This window comes from Aricia agestis, chromosome 12 (genome assembly GCF_905147365.1).
Source record: "Aricia agestis chromosome 12, ilAriAges1.1, whole genome shotgun sequence".
In the NCBI taxonomy this organism is placed as follows: domain Eukaryota; kingdom Metazoa; phylum Arthropoda; class Insecta; order Lepidoptera; family Lycaenidae; genus Aricia; species Aricia agestis.
The window spans coordinates 16,201,149-16,224,599 of NC_056417.1; the positions used below are offsets into that span (position 1 = coordinate 16,201,149).

Here is a 23,451-nt window from a genome sequence, read left to right on the forward strand (position 1 = left end):
GCCCTTGTGGGCATACTTACTCTCAGTTTTCTTTCATTAGATCCGACAAAAAGTCCGTGAGTGTGTACACAGCATACAAATGCTGTGTACACACTCACGGGCTTTTTAAAATAATTCTGCATAACCTGATAGCTTAACCTTGGTTTCATATTAATGTAATCTGTATTGTATTGTCGGGAGAAGGGGACCCAAGATTTGACATTCGATACAACCTTCAAGACCAGTAGCGGCGTTAGGAGAGTACGACGCGACGCTGTGCGACGATAAGGGGCACCTTTTTAGCACTACCTGCACGTGACCTGCACCCTGGTCCCTGGGCGCCAAACAAATCTCGCCCAAGGCGCTATTAATACTAAAACTGCCTACCTTATCACGTAAAAATAGTGATCAACAATCCACTAGCAATAATCGCGCGAGCGATTGCTGGGTGTCATGAATGTCACAAACAATGGTGTCATCAGTCATGTATAGTGATCGATTGCAGTCGTATTGTTTTGGCTGATACGTGATACGAAATTGCTATTTTGGAGCAATTAGGGCCGCGGTACACCGGAATGGCAGCGGCGAGGCGAACACTTTTAGTGTCATATTATGATTTTAAACTTTATCTTCATTATTGTAATAAGTACATAGTATCGCTTGAGAAATGGTGGCCGCCGGCGCGCGGCGGCCGCCAGCGGCCACGAGCCGTCACGGGCGGCCGTATTTTTTTTCAAGCGATACTATGTATTACAATAATGAAGATAAAGTTTATAAAATCATATGACACTGAAAGTGCTCGCCTCGACGCTGCCATTCCGGCACAATAGACATAACTACCAGTACATCGACTGCTAAGAGACGGACGAGTATTAATACCTGTCATTTCTTACGGGTTTCGCCAGGATAAGTTAAAGGCTGGCGCGCTGGCTGGTATAATTTATTTTTAAAATTAAGATTTTAAATTGAATCCTAAAAGTTTTCTTTGCAAGTGCCAAATATAAACAACAATTAAATTTGTAGGTAACGACCCTAGCGACGACTTTTGTCATAATACGTCAAACTTAAAAATTTCAACCTCAGTTCTAAGTCGGTATACTCTATCATTCTGTCTACTCTGATTCCGGTGTAGCGCGGCGCTTATCGCGCAATAATTGCTATCGCATTGCTCTCGCAAGATACAAGACTATTCGGCGTGAAACAAAAGCAATTTATCTGCATTTACGATATACTACAATCACCAATATTATCGACACCTAAATAAAATCCGTTAATCCCGGCTAATGCGACCGTTTTGTCGTGGCGCGAAAGTTGAACGCGTAATGAGCCGATACCGCAGTTACCGGCACGCGAGTTCGGCATAGCACACGTTTGTAATAAATAATTGAATTGTCAGATTACAGCGTCCAAAGCGTCATTTATGTTTTTTACGAGCGCAATATGATAGCTGAGATCACTGCAAGGAATTAGAAAATTAAATGCACTAAATTGCTGTACATAAAAGATCCGTTAATAGCTGATCAATCAATACAGCTAGACAGCTAAACTGTAACGTCTTATGACTGTGCCGATTTATCTTGCAGATAGCTACTAGTAACACGACTGGATTTCTCCTTCTAGGAAGTAAAATAATTATCCCAATCAATAATTTAATAATAGAATTTATTTACCTACTTAAAGCTAGCAAAACTGCTTACCTATTCATACAATTATTATTATTAACTGTATTAGGTACCTAACTAACTACTATTGAACATAATGATAATTAAGGTTTTAAAAAAGCTTACTTAAGTACATCCTTTTAATATGCCAAAAGATGCCGCTTTAAAACTTTAACTACAAAGAGCAATGCTTTTGTGCGTGCCAAAAAGAATAGTTTAAGTATTTACATGCAGTCACAGGCCGCGGGCTTCTAGTCTATGTTCATACAGTTTTTCACGTGTTGATTTCTCTGTCACCCCGCCTTCGCACGATGACGGTATAATCGACTCTCTCGATAACATTTGCATTTATCAATTCACTTTCGCAACATAAGTCATTAGTCATTATTATAATCATTAGATGCAGTGACGACAGAAAATTATTATGTTTTAGGCCGTCTCGCAAGGTTAACGTTTACTTAGTAATTTTGAATTAATGTCGAGTATTTAATTCTTCCTAATAATTAATTATTAATTAATAATAATGAGTGATAAACTGATGACAATAGCAATATGTAATTTTAATTCATTAAGATGTTAATTTATACTAATTATAACAACTCTTGGGTGTCTTGTGTAAACTTTAAAATTTATCAACTTTTAATCCTATCTATCTTCGAAGGACCAAAACTTTTTTAATTGACTCGTTATGAACCAATTTGAAGAAAACATGTCTTAGTTTATATAGTGGCCTGGCCCAACACATATTCCCACCACTGCAACTCTTGTATCGCCATTCGCCAGGACTCAGGAGTCTACATCGACATCAGTAACCAACTACAAAAAACCTTTGACATGATCTTCGGGAGCCCGAGGAACATGCTAAAGCTGTCTTGGGTATTAAGCATCTATCAAGAAATGATATAATAATAATATAAAAATAATAATAATAAAAAGTAAGTATCGTAAATTGTAACGGCGCCGCCGGCCGATTCACTTTATCACTGTAAACTGCTTTTAACACACTTACCACCACCTTCAGATTAAGGCTCCCCGTTATTTACTACTGGTACTGGGTGGCTGTTTCCATTCAATGGATTTCTGCTCGGTTCCGTGGTTTTTTAACAAGAATGTGTCCATTCTATAGCGTTGTTTATTCGCTAGGCGCCTGACGATAAGCAATCAAACTCATTATGTAGGTTAAGTAATAATAAGGTAATAATATTTTAAAAATATTTTTGTGATTTGAAAACTTAGAAATCTGTTGGTAAAGCTAGCCCTATCTTCCCTACAGGCTACAATCGTGATTCGTGGAATCACAATATAACGGGCATAGGACCTAGCTTATTAAGTAATTTAGGGATTGTCTAGGTAATTTAGACTTAACAGCCGTGACGTTCGGGTCCAAACGTTTCTAGCTTGATTGTGATTTATCTGGATATCTAAACGAGGCCATGTTTTACCACGCGAGCGCCGGACAAGTTTTTTCACCGAGTACCAATTAAAAAGGATTATACCATACACTTGTACGAGTTGTAGACTTGTTACATGTGCACGCGAGCCGGGCTGACATGGATGACCAGCTCTCAGCATGGCTGAGCAGACTGAACTTAAAGATTCCAGATATTAGATTAGCTAAGAAATTGTAGAGTCGCCATCGAGATTTGTCAAAGATCGGGAACTAGAGACGACAAAATATATGAAATGATATTTTCACTTGTAAACAGACAAAAAACTGATTCTTTTCAGTTTTCACTGAACCTATTCTTTATAATATAACCTACCCTCGAGAAGGCGTGCTATTTCTTGAAGTTGATACTTTCATTTAACAAGTTACAAGATAAACCTAAATTCTAAACTCTTAACTGTCTTATGCAGATGTCCTTCGTCCTACGCGTATGTCCCGACTTCCCAAGGACTAATTAATATAAGTCCTGTGAGATTAGCTCCCCATCTAGTCAAGACTGCTAACCAGCTTCTGAATCAGAGTGAGTCGCATTAATTGGTCTGATCTGATCTTGGCGGGTGCGCGGGCGCGCGTCAAACCTGATAAAATTATTACATAGTCGAGTAGAAACTAGAGAGGGCGCTGCGGAGCGGAACGCGCCTAATTACTCCTACTAGAGCGGAAAGCGCGCGCGTTTTATTCATTTTAGAAATTATAATTGTAATTTTTATTACGATTTACAAACTTAAAACCGTCCGTAATGGTGCCTTTCTTTTGTATTGATGCTAATGGGTGAGAGGAGACAGTTAAACGCTCTAAATTATATTTATTATAATATTTTGAAGCTTTCCTCCGCGCTCGCTTGTGGGCTAATGAATCTGGTGCTACTTAATTTTTAATTAGACTTTTTTTGAACGACTACGTCTTAATTTGCGCGATTTTATTGCATTCGTGAAACTGTAAATTGGTAGGTTAGCAACGATTTACAGTAAATAATATTAAATAAGTATTATAATATTATGAACAATACAAATTTATTCGAAGTTAAAAAATATTTCTTTAGGTCTTCATGAACTAATGATAATAATACATTTTTATTTTATTTTTCATAAAGAGAATGCCAATTAAAATCATCAAGTTCTCATTACTTTCAGAGATAAATAATTATTATAAATGGTTTCTTAATTTATATCTTAAACTAGCGTGAGTTATCTAGAATTACAGTTAACTTGTAACTAGAACACTTAACTGAGCATTAAGTTTCTTGTTATAAGTATTTTAGGAGACGCTTGGGACACCTTGAGTCATCTTTTTTTTTCCCCTCAATAATTTTTGACCTCAAGTCGTTTGTAAAACTTGACTTAATATACGTGGAATATAAATTCCACGTATTTTAAGTCAAGTCTACAAGGAACACGTACACACCCTAAAGTATTATCACTTATTTTTGTTACACCCTGTACCTATATTATTAGTTAATAGTACATTGTACAATCTACATGGCTTCCACAGCAGCGAAGGGGAAATAATACATAGTACATTTTAAAAAAATATGCCAAAGCAACAACTGGTGGTAGTAGGTAGTATCAAGAACCAGAGTGAGCTTAATAGTCTCCCAAATGAAGTGTACCATTCACCATACTGCTAAGAGCTTGGACCCGATGTTTAGTTAGTTCAATGTCAATATAAGTCCATTTATGCAATTTAATGTTATTTTCAATAGAAAAAATATTTTTATTAATTGCAGTGTAGGTACCTACCTATAGCCTACTGAAAGCTAGAATAAGATTTAGTTTGTTATTATTTTTAGCAATATCCGCGAAATAAACTAAATGAGTGAGTGTACGCATAGGCATGCGTACAGCACCTCCCCCCTCCCACACTGCCTTTTTTTTTTTTTTTTTTATGAAATAAGGGGGCAATCGAGCAAACGGGTCACCTGATGGAAAGCAACTTCCGTCGCCCATGGACACTCGCAGCATCAGAAGAGCTGCAGGTGCGTTGCCGGCCTTTTAAGAGGGAATAGGGTAATAGGGGAGTGTAGGGATGGGAAGGGAATTGGGGAGGGTAGGGAAGGGAATAGTTTAGGGGATTGGGCCTCCGGTAAACTCACTCACTCGGCGAAACACAGCGCTAGCGCTGTTTCACGCCGGTTTTCTGTGAGAACGTGGTATTTCTCCGGTCGAGCCGACCCATTCGTGCCGAAGCATGGCTCTCCCACGTATATGCCTATGCGTACACTCGCATGCAAGAACCTGCAAACGCAATAATGTTGGCAAATCCGTGCAAGGCAACTCACCACCATGCAGGTTGAAAACCTCGACGCGCGTTTCGCCCCAACACCGGTGACCGGAGCATCCTCAGGATGTGGACTCTACGAACAACGTCCGTTAAGTGCACATAATTAATATTGCTAAAAATAATAACAAACTAAATTTTAAGCTATGTATTTCCGCAAAGTAACGGCTGATTTAATTAACTAGCTAGAATAAGGATTAATTTCTTATATTCTTTGCAACAACTCATATAAAACGTCGAGGAGTTTTGTCGGGATGATGTGTTTTTGTATTATTTTCCTAAAATTGTGTTAGCTGGGTTTTTAATGTGTAATATTGGTAGGATATGTTTTGTTATCGTGCACAAGTGTAGGAAAGTGATGCAACATCCAGAAACGTGCTGTTTTGTGTTCCCTCCAAAACTCAATCGAAAGTTTCAGTAAAGTATTTACCACTTTTACTGAATCGACCAACTTGACTTCTTGACTGTATTGACTTTTAAATGACTTTGACTAGACTTTAGACCTGATGATATACAAAAACTATGCTGAATTTTTTTTTATATATTAGAATATTGTTGTCCCGCCGCGCCATGGTTAAATAGCCGAAGTGTCATAATAAGAAAAAAAAATTAAAAAACGTCACATTTGAGTTTGAAAGATGACACACACAGCTGTGTGTCATCTGTCAAACTCAAACATCACATCAGGGTTGCCAGATTGGGGTTTTTTTTTTCGCAATTCTGGGGAAAACATTGACTATATGCGAAAATTTGGGGAAACAGTATTTTTGGGGAAATGTTTGGGGAAAATAAATACACTATGGGGATTTTTTGGGGTTAGCACTTCTAAAAACACAACAAACAATTAATAAAACGAACGTGCTTTTCATTCGATTAACATCCTGGCAAATATGCAAGAATTCAGAGCCATTAAAAAAAAATTGCTAGTCTATGACTGACTCTGTCTTGTCTGTGACTGTCTGTCTCTGGCTGGGTTTGTTGTTTGTTTTAGTTTGTTTGGTCGAGTGTGTAAAAGGCCTGACAGACGTACGAACTTAAATCACGCGGGTTTTAAGTTCGCGAACTTACTCGGCTCGCGTCGTCGGTGAGTGGTGACCCGTGACACACGAGAATCGCTCACACTGGATTACCATGCCCCCAGGCTCGCGGCTCTTTGCTGACACACAGGCGATTAAGACCGTCGAGCCAGCTCGAGTCGAGCTCGCTCGACCAAAGAGACAATTTTTTAAGGGGGTGATAGACGTGCGAGTAAGTACGTGGACTTAACGTACTTACTCGCACGTCTATCACCCCCTTAAAAAAATTGTCTCTTTGGTCGAGCGAGCGATCCTATGTAATTGTGTATCTGTTTAATTACTGTCGAGTGATCGAAACTACTAAATCGAACAAAAGTAGTTTCAATTTTATATTCGGGTTTTTTTTTTCTGTAACAAAGCGATTGGGGATTTTTTTTTTGAAAACGTATCATTTTGGGGAAATATAAAAATCAGTTTGGGGGAAATCGTAAAATTGCATCTGGCAACCCTGCATCACATTAAAGAATTTTGGCATTTGAGGTTAACCCGTACATAACACGGAATAATTATTGGCATTATTGGCAATAAAAACTTGAGGATTTTGAGAAAAAATACAATATAAGCGCCAGTCTTGTTGTAAATTAATTCACATAATTCAAGATGGCACTTATACCAATCGGGATAAGATGCATTCGACCCATAGTTCAAACTGCAAAGTTCTCCACTTTGATTCAAAGATCGATGGCATATAAAAGTGCAATTTCAATTGAAACTTTGTATCCGAATAGCTCACTGAAACTATCCACACCTTCATTCGTAAGTAGAGTTTCACTATCTCAAGTATCCATTCTCGACTCTTGCTGGAGATACATTAAGTAGACATAAATTGTTTATGTATTGCAGAAAGCTGACCCCAATGAGAAATTTTCTGGCTACATCCCCATAGATAAATTAGACATAAAATATAGTGCAAGCTCGGGGCCTGGTGGACAAAATGTTAATAAGGTAATGTTGGATTATTACTAGCAACTGAACTAAACTGAAGAACTACATACTGGATTGTGCTAAAAACCATGTACATTTCTTTACAGGTGCATACTAAAGTTGACTTGAGATTTAAACTTAGCGAGGCTGACTGGTTACACCCAGATGTTAAAAAGAAAATGATGGAGCTGGTAAGTTCTTTTTTATCATAAAATTAATATCTACAAGATATTATTATAAGATTCATTGCAACTTATTATAATTATAAGTAAGTTTATACTCTCAAACACCTAAGCTTATATAAAAATTTGAGGGCTTCTCAAAGATGAAGTCTTGAAATTGAGTAAATTGTTAATCTTGCTTGTTATATCCAAATTATGTTAATATATCCAACTTTTAATTTCAGCACGGCAATAGACTGTCTAAGGAAGGCTACTTGATAGTACGGTCAGACGTAACAAGGTCCCAGCAGCTCAACCTGGCAGATTGCCTGCAAAAGCTGAGGAACATGTTACGGGATGCCGCCGTCACTAAACGTGAGCCCTCACCCGAGACTGAGGAAAGGATTAGACAGAGGTAGCAAAATTTGTAATCATTGTAGTGATTTTAGTGACAATTTTAAATACAAAATTATTTTAGTTTCAATAATTTCATAAACATTTGGACACAATTGTATAATGTATAGAAGTTTCAAGTGATTTGAAAAATGTTGAGCTTTAATCCGTCAATCGTGGAAAACCAGACACAATAGCTTATCTATTGTTATTGCGGCCGCATGTGGTCGCTTGGGAGTTGAAGCATTAAGAAAACAGAGGCTTTATTAAAATTGTTGCTGTAATACTGCATTTTTAAGTTTTTTCATATCCTAGGCTTTTTCTAGCCCTATTAATAATGATAATAATTTATTTGGACAGGCACCTGAAAGCCTCTCGCCTGCGAGTAGTCATGAAGCGCGAGGAAGCCCTGAAGCGTGCCCAGAGACGACCACCCACTGTTGTGGACTTATGATTCTTTCATTAAATTGGGTGCACTCACTAGCATTGGTTGTTGACTCTTGGTGCTGTGGTTTGTGAATATAATGCTGTAAACAGCCAATGACTTGTGAATAATGTTATTTATTATTATCAAATTATTAGGGATACTTATAAAAAAAAGTGAAATAAATAAATTGTTAGTAAGCTGGGGTTGATGATTTTAACATTCTATTTACTAACAAGTTATGGTAAGAAATTAGAACATTGAATACAAAGATATAGTTAATAATCTTAGATTAAGGAAATTATAAGTTTATATGTAAAAATTTGGAAAAAAAAAGTTGTAAGTATAACAAAGTTTCTTGTAAAGATTAAAATAAGACGTCATGCTTAAATAAGTTTTTAACTTCTGCAAAGTATGAACTTATGTGTGTCATATAATAAACCCCATGATTATTTGATAATAATAAGTATTGTGTGCCCAATTTAAATCCCAAATGTATTTTTAAAGGCTAAAATAAATAGTTTACTATGTATGTAAAATAGTTTATTCAATAAAAATATTATCTATGTACTAAATTTTTGGTGTATCATTATTATTAGTGTAATTATATTATCAGTCATATTTCATTTACTAATTTAAATAATATTTTAAGATACCTAAGTAGGTACTCAAATATATTTTTATAGGTAGAGAAAAATAACTTTAGTTAAGGTACAATTCCGTGCATCGCGACAGTCGTAAGCCGCGAGTAAGTCTGTCAATGCCATACATTTTCATACAATTGACTATTGTGCGAGTAGCCGACGACAGTCGTAGGTCGCGCGCGGCTCACGACTAGCGATGCACGGAATTGTACCTTAACTTTTTAAATTGCTTGGTCTGTGCCTGTCGGGTCACCATAGCAACGTCGATCGTCACAACAAGTCGTCGTCACGCAGGAGTTCAAGTTTTTGAACTTATAAGTGTTCCGATTTATGAATTAAAAAAATGTCGTACAGGGACCTACGGAGTAAGTACCTTTGCTATTTGTTTTCATTATAACTATTATCATTTTTCTTATCATTTAGTGGAACGCGTAGAGTTGATGTAGAGATAACCTCACTCGCTCATCAAACCATTCATATTCCCATGAGCATGTACTAGGTTTTTTTTATGAAATAAGGGGGCAAACGAGCAAACGGGTCACCTGATGGAAAGCAACTTCCGTCGCCCATGGACTGCAGCTGCAGGTGCGTTGCCGGCCTTTTAAGAGGGAATAGGGTAATAGGGGAGGGTAGGGAAGGGAATAGGGGAGGGTAGGGAAGGAAATAGGAGAGGGTAGGGAAGGGAAAAGGGTAGGGGATTGGGCCTCCGGTAAACTCACTCACTCGGCGAAACACAGCGCAAGTGCTGTTTCACGCCGGTTTTCTGTGAGCCCGTGGCATTTCTCCGGTCGAGCCGGCCCATTCGTGCCGAAGCATGGCTCTTCCACGTATAAATAACCAAAGGAAAATAATAGGTATTTTCCTTTGGTTTTATTGGTTCCTGTCTTACATGATTCACAAGTAATGTGGTTTATGTCCATTCCAAGTATTTCTAGAAAAGCTTGTTAAGTTCTATTACCATATTCATACATTTTGTTTCTTTCAAGCATATATTTTTATATTTCAAATGGCAAAAGCCTATAAAGCACTCTTAATTATTCCAATTAATGCCGGCAGGCAGCAACGCACCTGTCTCTTAGTGTCCAATGGCGACGATAGTTGCTTTCCATCAGGTGACCTGTTTGCTCGTTTGACCCCTTATTTCATAAAAAAATACTTATGTTCAACCTATGCCCAGACTTCTCGGAAGCTATGCGCAGTCTGGGCTACCCTGAGCCGGTGTCGCTGGATAGTTTCCGCGCGCCGAACTGGTCGGGGGCGGAGCGCGCGCTGCGGTGGCTGGCGGCGCGGGTCGACCCCGACGCCCGGCTGCCCGGCGGCAGCGCCAGCGTGGAGCAGCGGGTCGCGTTGATTACTGGCGCTGTTGAGCTGTTTGTGAGTTATGTGTGCAATAAAAAATAGCAAGTTTAAGTGACAGAAATCTGTGCGTAGTAGAAAGTAGTATAAAGAAACCGAATCGCATGATAGAAAACACACAAAAACAATCTATAAAAAATGGTCCTTTAATTGCGGGCGACTTTCAGGCACATCAGATTCGCGCGCGTGAGGAAAAGCGCTCTCTCTACCTACGCGTCGAGGCTACTCAACGAGACACTGAATTAATGCTTCTAATGTAGACCTAGACTTATAATTATTTTTTGTTAGCACACGCGCGCCAATCTCAAGCTGAACGGCAAGCGGCTGTACGGCGCGGACGGGTGGGCGGTGCGCGAGCTGCTGAAGGTGGCAGGGCTGCTGCGCGCCGCCGCCGCCGCGCCCGCCGCCGACCGCGCCGCACGAGACCCGCCCCTCTATGATGTCAGCAACAGGGTATGTTGTGACGCCATAATACCTATACCGCCATACCACAAGAAATATTTCCTTGACCCCAATTCAGGCAACCTAATGGATTTGTTAAACTTTTTTGGACAATACAGTGGCTTCTAAATAATTTACTAGATGGCGCCTCACGTTATCACAAATAACAAATTGCGCTATCTTTGCAGCTCGGCGAGATCAAGCAGGCGCGCGCGCTGGCGACGGACATCACAGCGAAGGGCGCCTTCCTCTACGACTTGCTTGCCAAGGAGGCGGAGAATAAGGTACATTTGTTGTTATCGTCCCATTATTATCGTACTTTAATTCAGCGTTATACTCTCTTCCACAAGTACAAAAACTTTGAGACCATAGTATTAAGCTAATGCATGTACAAATTAATTAAGTAGTAGAACGTAGGTATACTTGTGTGATTCGCGAGTGCAAGGGAGTAGTACCGCCTTCGTCATTAAGATTTTTCACCTAGTACGGGACAGGGCAGGCATAGCCTGATGAGTGATGACCGTTGATGCACCTGTTTAAAATAATATAATTGTTTTCAGGAGCACCGCGACGCCGCTCTCTCTCGTCCTCTCGACATGTCGGCTCTGGAGGCGGCGCTGAACGCTGCCCGCGCCGCGCTCGCCGAGCGGGTGGAGGAGGGGCGCGCGGGGGCGGTGACGGCGCGGGGGGGCGGGGCCGCGCTCGACGCCAAGATAGAGCGGCGCCGCGCCGAGCTCCAGCGGGCTGAGAAGAGGCTGCATACCGTGCAGAAGATTAAGTGAGTTTTTTTGCTTAATAGTCATTTGTCATTAGCGGTCAAACTGGGTAAAGCTCTGGTTTCCTCCGAAAGCGGCGCCGTCATGCAGCGGCCGCAATACAGCGGTAAATGACGTCACTAGAACGCTGTCTCACATACCGTTCTCTAGGAAACCGCGCCGTACCGCGACTAGTGACGTCATTCGCCGCTGCATCACGGCCGCCACACGATGGCACCGCTCTTGGAGGAAACCAGAGCTTTACCCAGATGGGGTTAAAGTTAATTTTGGTTAAGTAATTTGGAATGTTTGTATTAAACCCAGCCGACCGATCACAGGCCACCACAGCTAACATTGAATTGGCAGAGGCCGACCAATGGGCGTAAGTCCGCCGTCTGCCCATGAATCAACTTCTCTGATAGTACAAGTTGTCCTCGCTCTGCGACAGTGCTATTACTTATATCTTCTATCTGTCTCCAGGCCGGCGTACCAGGGCGAGGTGGTATTGCTGCAGGCGGAGGTGGCGGCGCTGTGGGAGCGATACGTGCTGCGATACCGCTGCGTCGAGGCGCTCAAACACCACCTGAGCCTGCTGGAGGCGCGACAGGCCGAGGTGACGACATGCGGATTGTGACGTCAGGCGGACTGTGAAGTCGTCGCAGCTGTGACGTCATGAGGACTCTGATGTCATCGGGGCTGAGACTTCATCGCAGCCCTGACGTCATCCGGGCTGCGAGTTGTGAGTTGTGACGTCACAGTTGTCTCGATTTGTTTAGCAACTAGGCGTACGATAGAGGGATGTTACGTTACATAAAGTTGTAATGTGATCTCAGTTTATAACGTCTACTATAATCAACAACAAAAACGGTATCGTTAGTAGGTCTTCAGTGCCTTGGAGTGCGCAATGTGCTTCCATTCTGATTTAAAAATTATTGTATGGATGAATTTATATATTTACACATGTTACCAGGCGGCGGAGGAGCAGCAGGCGGCCATCATGCAGCTGATACACAAGTACGAGGCCGAGGACGTGCTCGGGAAACTCAGCGACTCCGGTACGAGCTCTCTCTCGCACGCTCTATCTGTCTGTGTCTTGCAATTGGCATCAGCTTGACGAATTCATTCTTTTTTATTACGTTTGTTGTTTGAATGGGATGGAAATAGTGTATTAAATTTTGTAGTCTATGGTTGGTACTACTAATATATATTCTGTGTCTATGGTAATTTTAGTAAACTACAATCGCCTCTAACTCTAGCTACTTGTCTCTATCACACGCGCACGAAAATGTCAGTATATCTTTTCGACGCAAACCCCATGTTGATACTAATACGTCTTTCGTTGTGCATCAATAAAGGACAATAATTGGACTAGTTTCTCCATATTTGGTAACTGGAATTTACTAATTATTATACTATGTATTATTATCGTAAAGTGTAATAATTTCAGATGAGCAAGACTCGAGCGAGGAGAGCAAGGAGGTGGCCCGCCCGCGCCCCGCCACCAGACCCAAGACCAGGCTGCGTATTAAGACGGCCGGTAGGACTATTGCAAATACCTAGCCTTAATGCTTCAAACATAATTCAAACATAAACAGTAGCGCCATCTGGTGAAAAATTACCGAACTAAAGTGCAAGTAAAATTGGATTGGAAAAAGGATGTCTATTTGAAACGATATACCCTAAGGCTACATAGCGGCACCTGGTGGCAAATAGAATATCAAAACCCTCATCAACTAGGAAATGATATCATCCGTATTCCGTTCGATGGAGTGAATGTAATATTTTCAGGCACGGAGGGTCGTCGCGCGTTCGGCAGCATGCAGGCGCGCGAGTCGCTCGACGACCCCGACGACCCCGACGACCCTGACGACCTCGACTCCGACCTCTCCGACCACGTCTATGGTATGTGTTATATTTACTAGTTGCATTCTTCTCTTTCGAGAATATAGTCTGCTGGAATCGGAGGCAATATAAATAGCGTCGAATTGTAACAAGTTCTTTAATAAAGTTAACAAACATTATACGTTCGATGGTGGTACAGACCAATATAATATGACCATCTAATTAACTGCGGAAGATAGCACGGTCCAAGCAGGATTTAATTTTGCACGTACGAAGTCGCAGACAACATCAGGGGGGTGAGCCAAAATCTTTTCGTTTTCGCTTCGTTATAGAATCGCCGATGAAAATGTATGGAATTGACATAAGCGTTCGTAAATATGACGTTGACGTTCGACTCGTATTATGTCAATTCCATACATTTTGATCGGCGATTCTATAACGAAGCGAAAACGAAAAAGTTTCGGCTAAATGGCCTGGATCTATATTTCAGGCGAGGCTAGCGGCAGCGGCGCGGGCGGCGGAGGGGGAGGGGGCGTGTCGCGGTGGGGGCGGCGCGCGGGCACGCGCACGCTCGCCGGCGCCGCACACTACGATGACCTCATACACGGTCAGTGTTGTGTGGCTTGCGTTTCCGTTGCCCTCGTTAAAGAACTTTTAAAGCTTTTTTAACACTTGTTACGGATGCTAAAGATGTGGTAATTAGTTTAGTTATGGCGAGGTCCCATTGTTCCGGTGCGTCACGTCGTCAGAACGGAACAAAGTTGTGGCAGGGCAACATGATGTAAAGACGGTAACAACGCAGAGGGTGATTCAACCTCCTAGTTCATATTTTTATGCGTTGAAATCGTTGTGTTCAAACTTCAACGCAATGGTATATAGATGTGGCTCTCCTCTAACTCTATCGCATAAAAAGATTTTTGTCGCAGTGACAACGCCAATGCTTATGCAATTATTTTTATTTTCAGACCTGGGCAGCGAGGACGACGAGCCGTCATTAACAGAGGCGGTGGTCGTGGCGGGGGCGGGTGCACGCGCGGGGGGCGCGGGCGGGGCGGCGTCCTCGCTCGGCAGCTCCTCCGAGAGCGAGCTGCGGCTGAGCAGCGCCCCGCCCAGAGCTGACCAGCTTAGTGATAACGAGTTTTAGGAAGTGCAGGCGGTAGTAGGAGATGATAGGTAGAGGCTTGAGAGAGTAATGCAGATGACTCTATATAGTCTACTTTTCTGTGAGGACGTGGTATTTCTCCGGTCGAGCCGGCCCATTCGTGCCGAAGCATGGCTCTCCCACGTCAAAAACTTGTACTCCTCTACTAATTTGGGCTGAAACGCTCTGAGCGTTTTAAGATGACTGTCATGAAAACTCTTAATTCAATGAAAGAAGTTACTGTACGTAAGGTTTGCGCCTTCATTTTGCACGTAAAGAAAACAATGTTTATTATTAAAAAAATATATTTTACAAACACTGAAATAACTTTACTCGCTCCCGAAATACCTATACTAATTTCACAACAGATAAAATATACAAACCCGCCATTATGAATACAATAATAAGTATAATATAACTTATGAATAGATGTCGATCTTTCAAGATCATTAAAATATACAAAATATAATGTTAACGATCGTTTTGAGCAAAATACAAAATATTTACAACAATTTGAATGAATTTGGCACCAGTTAGGTACAGAGGACAATGTACAAATATAAACTAAGTTTTAAACTTAAGGCTGCTTACACACTAGCGCTGCGAATCGCTGTTTTGCTCTACTGCGTTTTCGTCAGCTTGTAAACACCCTTATGTGTATGATTTAGGTGACATGTGCATACATGTCACCTAAATTTTGCATGAGAATTAAAGAGGAAATTTGGAATTTGGAATTTGAAATGAATAATGAATGGTATGACAATGAATTGATGAAAATGTGAAATGTGTTATTTAAAGGCTATAGCTTTATTCTAAATAAAGCGAATGAATGTACGTATGAATTATTAATGATAATGAAAAATGATGTGATGATGAAAGACATTCTAAAAATAACACACGAAAAAACTTAAAGTATCTATACATTTTACTAAACTATCCAATTTATTTTAAGCGTAAACAAAAAGACAATTTCGCTACAATTTTAAAGTCACAATTACGCCATAACAGGACGAATTCAACCTTTTTGTTTTCGCTTATTATTAAATTGGATACAAATTGGAACAGATTACAAGGGTCAGGTCACACAGAAACGTAGCGTCGCGTCGCGTCGCGTCGCGTCTCGTCTCGGTGTGCACTGACAACTACAATACTAAGTATTCGTTTCCTTACACTAAGATAACACAGATATTTGACGATACACGGTGATGCGTTAGTACGGTGAGTTAGTGGGTTACAGTCATCTTATATTTAAAAAAATTATTACAAAGAATAAGTATATTTTTTTTTTTTATGTTAGAATATTTTGTTAGTGTGCTATATTTACGTTTTATTAGCGCCCCTAGCGGTCGAGGATCGACCAAAATAAGCTTATGATTTATGAATGTCCCTTTCGTTTGCTTTTGCATACTTTCATAATCATACTTTCTCCTTCACAAATATGGAAAATCAAAAAGATAGTATAATATTATGATATTAATTGGAAACTTGGCATTTTTGTGTTTTGTTGTATAGAATGTAAATACTAAATGATGACAATGTTTTAGTGAAATTTAATATCTTACAGTGAGTGTTAGTGCTTAGTGAAGGTGATGTTAGTCAATATTTACATACCTTATACATAACCTATTGACTACACTAGCTGAGCTAATGGATACAACCAATTTATAAATATAAAATATTCATTATTTTAGAAGTATGTCATTTTAAATCCATCTTAAAAGCTAGATATATGATCTGCCAATATATTTTTTCTAGATATACTTATAGTAATGTTATAGGTGTAGCATCATTCGATTATAACTAAGTTTGGTATAATTACAATTTATGTCTAAGGAGTATTTTAAAAAAGAGTTTTAAAAGTTTTAATATCTAGAGAGAGGTTAGCGAATTCCGAATAAATAAGTTTAAAGCGAATGACTTACATGTTGTAAAATATTTACAATTATAAATATGTAATCTCAACGATAATATACACAGGTAAAAATGTCGACATATTACACCGATTCCCTGCCATTTTTATGTCTAACTATATCGTGCCAAATGTATTGTGATAAAAGTAAAGTGAATTATTTAGCCTAATAAACATGGACATTGTAGACTAGGTACTACACCGACATAATCAATCCTTTTTTCTTAAAATTAGCTTAAATTGTTAAGTAATTTTTGGACTTAACAAAAACGAAAGTTGAACGGGTTCGTACACTAGATGGCGCTGTTCTACTGTTTTATGATTTATGAATGTTGCTAGTTGTCGATAAGCAACATTTAGCGCCAGTTCACAGCAAAACGCGACGGAGTGCAGCATTTAAAAGAGCATGATTCGTGATACAAAACTGAAAATTTTCTTAGACATAACTTGGTATTTCGAGCTGCACCGCGTTTCGTCTTGGTGTGAGCTGACCCTTGACTATTGCAAAGTGTCTTCTATTCTTTATTCGCAAAGATAATCTGAGCAAAGCGTGTGTCGTGTCCAAGCAAAAGTCCATCACCACTTTCTCGTATACACAAATGCACTTTTCGAATTGCTTTTAGCTTGCGTGCAGCAAGCAAATGCAAAGAATATGCCCTCTAAGCAGGCGTGGATGCTTCGAGTCAGCTACGGAAACTCCACTGTAAGCCTTCATTGTCCATAGACCATAGTCCTTTTAGAGATCAAGGAGCTATTGGGCCCTGTCTTAAATTCCTTGGACCTCAATACAATGAGACTGCAGGATAGTGGATACCATTGGTAATGAAGGGTGGGGTTAACAGCCATACTCGCGTATTGTTCTGGTGGTGGCGTTACACAGTAACGCCACCACCGCGCCTGTACCACCCACCCACCGTAACCACCTACCGTACCCACCATAAGCGCCTGGGAGTAAGCGCCGCAAGGGGCGTTTAAGCCTGGTAGCATCGCATGGGCCCTTAGCGCTTGGCGTTGCGCGGGTCCTGGTAATCTGGTAGCGACGTCACTAAAAGCATTAGGGCCTGGTAGTATCGCTTCGAGCATTAGCGCCTAGAAGCGTCACGTGATGCGATCGCTCCTGCACAAGGCGTTATTGCCAAATGCTCGTTGGGTGTTAGCGCCTGGGAGCATGGGGCGTTAGCGCTTGGCGTCGCGAGGGTCCTGGTGGTCGTCGGAGTCGGTGGTGTTGGTGTTGGTGGCGGTGGTGGCGAGCGAGTCGTGGTGCTCAGTCGCCAGTCGGCTCTCGTCGCACACCGCTATGAACTGTTCCGCGTATGCCCTGGAATATTGAGATATCTTGTTAGCGTTGGGCTGAAGAAGTAGTTTACATCTCTGCTCACGCACGTCAGCTATGTCGTCACATACACCCAGTATTTGGACATGTTGATCAGTATCTCACCTGTCCAGCCCCGTGTACGTCCTCTTCAGGTCGTCGACAGTGGGCGGTTCCCGGCGGCGGCGGTGTATACGCTCCAGCGAGCGCGTGAGCTGCGTACCGCGCGCGCGCCGCCCGCGCCGCTCCCGCGTGCCCGCCTCCCGGGCGCTCCGGTCTGAACGTGGGGCACGACGACGCATGCGCTGGAATATTGAAAAAGTAGCTACAGAATTTTAGGTAGTCCCATGTTAAGTTAGTCTCTCATAAGAGGGCAACGCCTCTGTGGTCGGCGGCGGCGCTACGGCGGCAGTGGCAGCGTGGCGTACCGCGGCCCCATCACCACGCTCACGCCGCGCCGCGCCGCGCCCGTCGGCATGTGACATGAGCTGTACACTTACCGCATCGGGCATGGGGTAGTACATCGGTGGCGGCGGCAGCGGCAGCGTGGCGTACCGCGGCCCCATCACCACGCTCACGCCGCGCCGCGCCGCGTCCATCGGCATGCGACATGAGCTGTACACTTACCGCGTCGGGCATGGGGTAGTACATCGGCGGCGGCGGCGCGTACGGCGGCAGCGGCAGCGTGGCGTACCGCGGCCCCATCACCACGCTCACGCCCATCGGCATACGACCCAGCTGAAACAAATAACAACATCGTCAATACTAAATGATTGATGATCGCTGCTTCTGGAACATTCTCTATGTGAAAATTACTGACTATAGTTCTCTTCGCTTAATGATAACAAGAGAACCATTATAGTTAATTTAGGTTAATTTTGCAAGTAACAAAATACACAGTAAAAAACTTGAGAGGTGTCAAGGGACACCCGGATGGAACGAATTTATAAAAAAATATCTAGTTGACGCCCAGGAATACTAACAACGACACTTTTGTGAAATTGTAATAAAATATATTTAAACGTCCGGTAGATGTCGCTGTTTATTCTCAAAAATGCCATCTAGTTGACGCCCAGGAATACTATCAACGCCCTCTGCCCCTACAGCGCAGGAACTAATAAAAATGTGTCGTTACAACTTTTTCCGTCTAGCCCCCTTTTGCAACGCTCGATAAGGAACTTCGTTCCAAAAAAAAAGAGAGAGAGAGAGAGAGAAACACGCGCTACCACACGGCTTACAACTATAGCATTTATAGTTGTAAGCCGTGCGGTTGTAACGACAATTTTGTGTCGTGACGGTACAACTTTTTCTATCTAGCCCCCTTTCGCAACGCGCGATAAGGAACTTCGTTTGATAATCCGACATGTTGCACACGTCATAATATCAGAATATTGACAGAAACGTTATCAGACGTCGAACACAACTTTTTGTTTACTGTCTATGCTGGTGCTGCGTCTAGCGTCAAAACATTGCAGTAATAGGCTTAACATATCGGTGAATATTTGTCCGACGACCTGACGTTGATTTTCTCTGATGCTTGATTTTAAACTCGTGAAAATACTATAGGGTTAACATGCGAAGCATTAAGCAGTTACTATTGGGTTTTTGGCAAAGTTTCTATCAGCTACCTAATTCTATACTTAATATTCTACTGACTACGCTGATCTAAATACATCGGCGACCTCAAGTTTTGGGTGGAACAATAGTATTTCCTGCTCTCTCCGTATTGTGATGCAGATCTGCGCGCGGTTGTCTGTCAGTGTGTCACGCCGCCTCACGCCGCACCGCGCTTCCTGACCTCAGGACATTCCTTTGTTCTGCGATCACCGCAGAGAATAGACTAGTTCTAGACTTATAATAAGACCTAAAATCATCATTAGAATACAGTGCCAGTATGTGTCTTTAATTTTTCAGGGTCTGTTAGTGACAGTAATTTTTGTTTAATTAGATATTATGTAATTTACAACAAACGAAATTTTTGTGTTTTGTCCGGGAGCATTTCATGAGTCCGACTCATGTTTGGTCAGATATTAATTAGTGTTTCAATTCATACTTCATCTGGTCTAAATGTAAACAATGCCCAGCATTTTGGTTAATTTGGTTGGCTAATGACATTTAGTCGTTTTTAAATAATTAAATTCAAATATTTTGTTTACAATTACACTAGACTAGAAACGCCATGGATCCAGCTCTGGATTTATGTATAGGCAGTATAGGCCATGGCCTATGGGCGGCAGCGTCCTATGGCGTCCTAGGGGGAGCGGCAGCGTCCTAGGATGGCGGCAGAGTTGGTACATAGGGGCGGCAAGATTAAAGTGGCCTTTACTCATAAAAAATATATCCGGCCCTGCATGGATCCCTTGCAGTCGTGTGCTCAGCCCTATAGGGCGTGCCGGCGGTAACTCACTTGTTATCCGCCATCGGCGCGGCTCCAAACAACGGTGTGGTTTAGGTACTGCTATTAAGTATTGAGAGCACATCTTGTATTCAATTGATTTTTTTCCATGTTTTACTAATGTTACCTCATGACCGAAAGACCAAAAAGGTGTTTATACGAACGCGTAGCAGTGGCGAAGGCTTTTTTTCACATGTTCCAATAATCCCATGCTGCTCCAGGTAGAGTTTGATACATTTTGTACGAAATGCGTTTGTATTTGACCCTCTAGAGTCTACAGCCTAGCTCTTAGAGGCTCTAGCTAGGTCTCTTGCGAGAATGAATAACATGGACTATTATAAAACTTACACTATTATAAAAAAAAATCCGTGTGTTTTTATTTTTAACAAGGATCAATTTATCGAAATTTGGCCGGAAGGTTTAATTGCACCCTGTATAATATACCTACATTATAAATTATGCTTGTCACATATTTGAAATCTATGTAACAAAGCATGAGAAAGAAGACTTTTTGCCGTGTAATTACACGTTACTTAGCGTGTCAACATCACATCACGTGGTGTATGAGCGAGTGTTGACGTAAATCATTTACAGCCTGAAACACACAGAACGAGGCCACCACAGCCACACCTTGGTTGAAAAAAAGGTAATTAAATGATGATGCGACCAGTTAGTGACGCTCCACTGGCTTAAAGGAAACCTGGCTGCAACGCATGTATTTTCGAGCAACTCTTTTTTATGAAAAAAGGGGGCAAACGAGCAAACGGGTCACCTGATGGAAAGCAACTATTGTCGCCCATGGACACTTGCAACATCAGAAGAGTTGCAGGTCAACGCACCCTTTAAGAGGGAATACGCTCTCTTCTTGAATGTTTGCAGGTCGTATAGGTCCGGAAATACTGCTGGTGAGGGGTGACAGTTCGTTCCAGAGTTGTACAGTGCGCGGCAGAAAGTTCTCGATGCAACTCGGTTAAATATCGCAATCATCGCTATCAGACTTATCACGCCCGGCCCCACGCCCCACGTCGCAGACAATACGTGTTTAGTGTTAGTTTTTAGTAGAAGTATATAGAGTCTACTAGAATCAAAAACCGCAATGTCCAATAATGATTTTATTGGACATTGCGGTTTTTGATTCTAGTAGACTAATATGTATGTTAGTCTTTAAGGTATCTATAATATGCCTGATTTAAATAAATAAATAAAAATAAATTATCAGTGATTTGTAACTAGATATTGCAACGTTACTTCAAAGAGCAGCAATTCGTTCGTCGCGGTAGCCAAAAACTGTTTCCTGATCAAGACGGTCCTATATCCTTTACTAGGACTTAAGTATCTCCAAACTGAATTTTATCGAAATCGGTTAACACAGATATACGGACGGATAAAATATATTCTATATTCTTCTTTAACCGACTTCTTAACCGACTTCTTTTATACCCGTCTCGATTGCTCGCCTTATTTTGGTATGCCAGCAAAACATTGCCGAAACCTCTGGCAGACTACCAATCGTTTCGTCAATTTTCGTAATCACGCGGTGATAATATATCGTTGTTGATAGAACGCCAACAGTCAACAGGTTTGCGACTACGTGTGCAAGTGTATCAAGGTAGTTCGGTGCCACCGCAGCGGCAACCCGCAGCCCGCAGCTGGTTTAACTCATTTTAATGCATTAGCTATCGGTGATTGATTTTATATGTTAGGTGTTTTAGTCTTTGGTTCAAATATTGATACATTATTATCTAACGGCCGCACCCAGAGACGTTTAATTACTTAGATGTAATCATAACCTTCATTAAATTAAAATTAAGTAATATTTATGAGTGTGGCCGTAAGTGTATTGATCTTTGAACCAGAGACAGGTTGATCAATTGGTAAAAACAGACTTGCTTATAAGCTCTATGTTTTTCTATAGAGTGTTTTGGTGTTCTTACACAACACGTTTTTTTGGTCTTTCACGTCTTGATAGAGAGACTTAAATACGAATCAAGAAGTGACAAAATCATAGATCCATGATTAATACCCCCCCACACCGGTTTCGGTGACGGTGGCCGGTTTCATTGAAACCAGGCCAGGTACGCAGGAGTAATTTTATAGTGCCCAAGTGTGTGCGCAGTACACAAGAGCACTCTCTATTCTTTTACTCTCGTGGGACGGAAGACCGACACGACTGGCGAGTCGTGTCGGTCTTCCGTCCCGTAGTCTATCGCTAGCGCAAGCATTATCAAAATTAAATCTACGGACAAAATATTGATTATTGCAATTTAGGGCCTCTATTTCCTGTGCTTGTATAAGTTTGATCCCTCGTAAACTTGTTATCCTTAAAATATTAATGAGTTGTGAAATCATTAAGAGGATACACCAGGGGCTAGAGAAATGAAAAAAAAGTACGTGTAATATCTATAGCTGTCTCCCTTACCTCAAGCCTATACCGCAGACCGCGATAGAGACAACTGCAGAAAATCCAGAAAATCAACGATTCGTTGTCCTCTGATTCCTTCTCCAAAACTTAACCGATTTAAGTACTTTTTTCATTAAATATTAAAAAAAAGCTTGAGCTGTGTTCCTATGTTTTGCTTTTTTATGTATAATCTAGCCAAATCTGTTTTCTGGACGTTTGAACACAGCGGAAAATCTGGCCATTTTTTTGGGTTTTTGAACGGTCATATCTTATTTAATAATTAAATTATGAAAAAAAAGAAAACATAGGGACATTGTATTAGTGGCCGTAGATATTCAGGAAAAAAATTATAACTCTACTAGAATTATCCAGGGAGGAAACAGGGGACAACGTTTGTATGGAAAAAAGGGCGGTGTGGACTCCTCTTAATTTTGTAAAATTAAATGTAGGTTTAGGTAAGTAAATGACCGGATGACGATCTGTGTTACATAGAGTTGACCTCGCCTTGAGCAGGGAGACTGTAGAGTGTAGGGCAAAGTTCAGGGCATTACGGCTTAGAAGATGACTTAATATTTGATCGCTATCTGTGTTTGCCAAATACATAGTGAGACGTATCGCTTCTTTTTCAAGGAAAATAAAAAAAAAAAACTTCTATTTTTTATATATAAAATTCAACGGATCAAAAACATACGGGTCACCTGATGGAAAGCAACTACCGTCGCCCATGGACACTCGCACCATAAGAAGATTTGCAAGGTGTGTTAGCGGTGTTTATAAAATGGGTTTCTTTTAATTGACGTTAAAAGTTTTAACGTCAAAAATCGTTTCAGTTTTCCCCTGTCGATCCTGGGGGGTGCCGTGAATTGTGATGGGCATAAAATCTAGTGCAACCCTGGATTAATAAATAGGCCGT

General features: G+C 41.2%; 3 protein-coding genes across 3 annotated transcripts in view; 2 read left to right on the forward strand and 1 right to left on the reverse strand.

Moving 5' to 3' along the window:
* The first annotated feature begins 6,903 nt into the window (after window positions 1-6,903).
* Window positions 6,904-8,640, forward strand: LOC121732353 (peptidyl-tRNA hydrolase ICT1, mitochondrial). The gene is made up of 5 exons (XM_042122206.1): window positions 6,904-7,196; window positions 7,284-7,385; window positions 7,472-7,555; window positions 7,771-7,940; window positions 8,279-8,640. Exons 1-5 carry the CDS (start codon window positions 7,041-7,043, stop codon window positions 8,370-8,372), a joined length of 606 nt encoding a protein of 201 aa, XP_041978140.1. The 5' UTR covers window positions 6,904-7,040; the 3' UTR covers window positions 8,373-8,640.
* Window positions 8,641-9,183: 543 nt separating this feature from the next.
* LOC121732442 (clusterin-associated protein 1) lies at window positions 9,184-14,594 on the forward strand. The gene is made up of 11 exons (XM_042122318.1): window positions 9,184-9,351; window positions 10,164-10,360; window positions 10,631-10,795; window positions 10,972-11,067; window positions 11,344-11,561; window positions 12,019-12,151; window positions 12,509-12,593; window positions 12,986-13,075; window positions 13,327-13,440; window positions 13,871-13,987; window positions 14,346-14,594. Exons 1-11 carry the CDS (start codon window positions 9,330-9,332, stop codon window positions 14,522-14,524), a joined length of 1,416 nt encoding a protein of 471 aa, XP_041978252.1. The 5' UTR covers window positions 9,184-9,329; the 3' UTR covers window positions 14,525-14,594.
* A 2,859-nt stretch (window positions 14,595-17,453) lies between these two features.
* Window positions 17,454-23,451, reverse strand: part of LOC121732747 — a 58,102-nt gene continuing 52,104 nt past the window's right edge. The window contains 3 exon segments of the mRNA XM_042122701.1: window positions 17,454-17,748; window positions 17,869-18,047; window positions 18,370-18,480. Of these exon segments, the coding sequence (XP_041978635.1) occupies window positions 17,607-17,748; window positions 17,869-18,047; window positions 18,370-18,480 (432 nt within the window). The 3' untranslated portion in view covers window positions 17,454-17,606.

What these genes read in the sequence shown, in the direction of transcription:
- LOC121732442 (XM_042122318.1), top strand. Translation starts at nt 9,330, where the DNA reads ATGTCGTACAGGGACCTACGGA. An exon ending in CCAAGGAGGCGGAGAATAAG is followed by an intron (nt 11,068 to 11,343) that starts GTACATTTGTTG and finishes AATTGTTTTCAG; the next exon opens with GAGCACCGCGACGCCGCTCT. An exon ending in CTACGATGACCTCATACACG is followed by an intron (nt 13,988 to 14,345) that starts GTCAGTGTTGTG and finishes TTTTATTTTCAG; the next exon opens with ACCTGGGCAGCGAGGACGAC.
- LOC121732353 (XM_042122206.1), top strand. Translation starts at nt 7,041, where the DNA reads ATGGCACTTATACCAATCGGGATAAGATGCATTCGACCCATAGTTCAA. An exon ending in AACTATCCACACCTTCATTC is followed by an intron (nt 7,197 to 7,283) that starts GTAAGTAGAGTT and finishes TATGTATTGCAG; the next exon opens with AAAGCTGACCCCAATGAGAA. An exon ending in GAGGAAAGGATTAGACAGAG is followed by an intron (nt 7,941 to 8,278) that starts GTAGCAAAATTT and finishes TTATTTGGACAG; the next exon opens with GCACCTGAAAGCCTCTCGCC.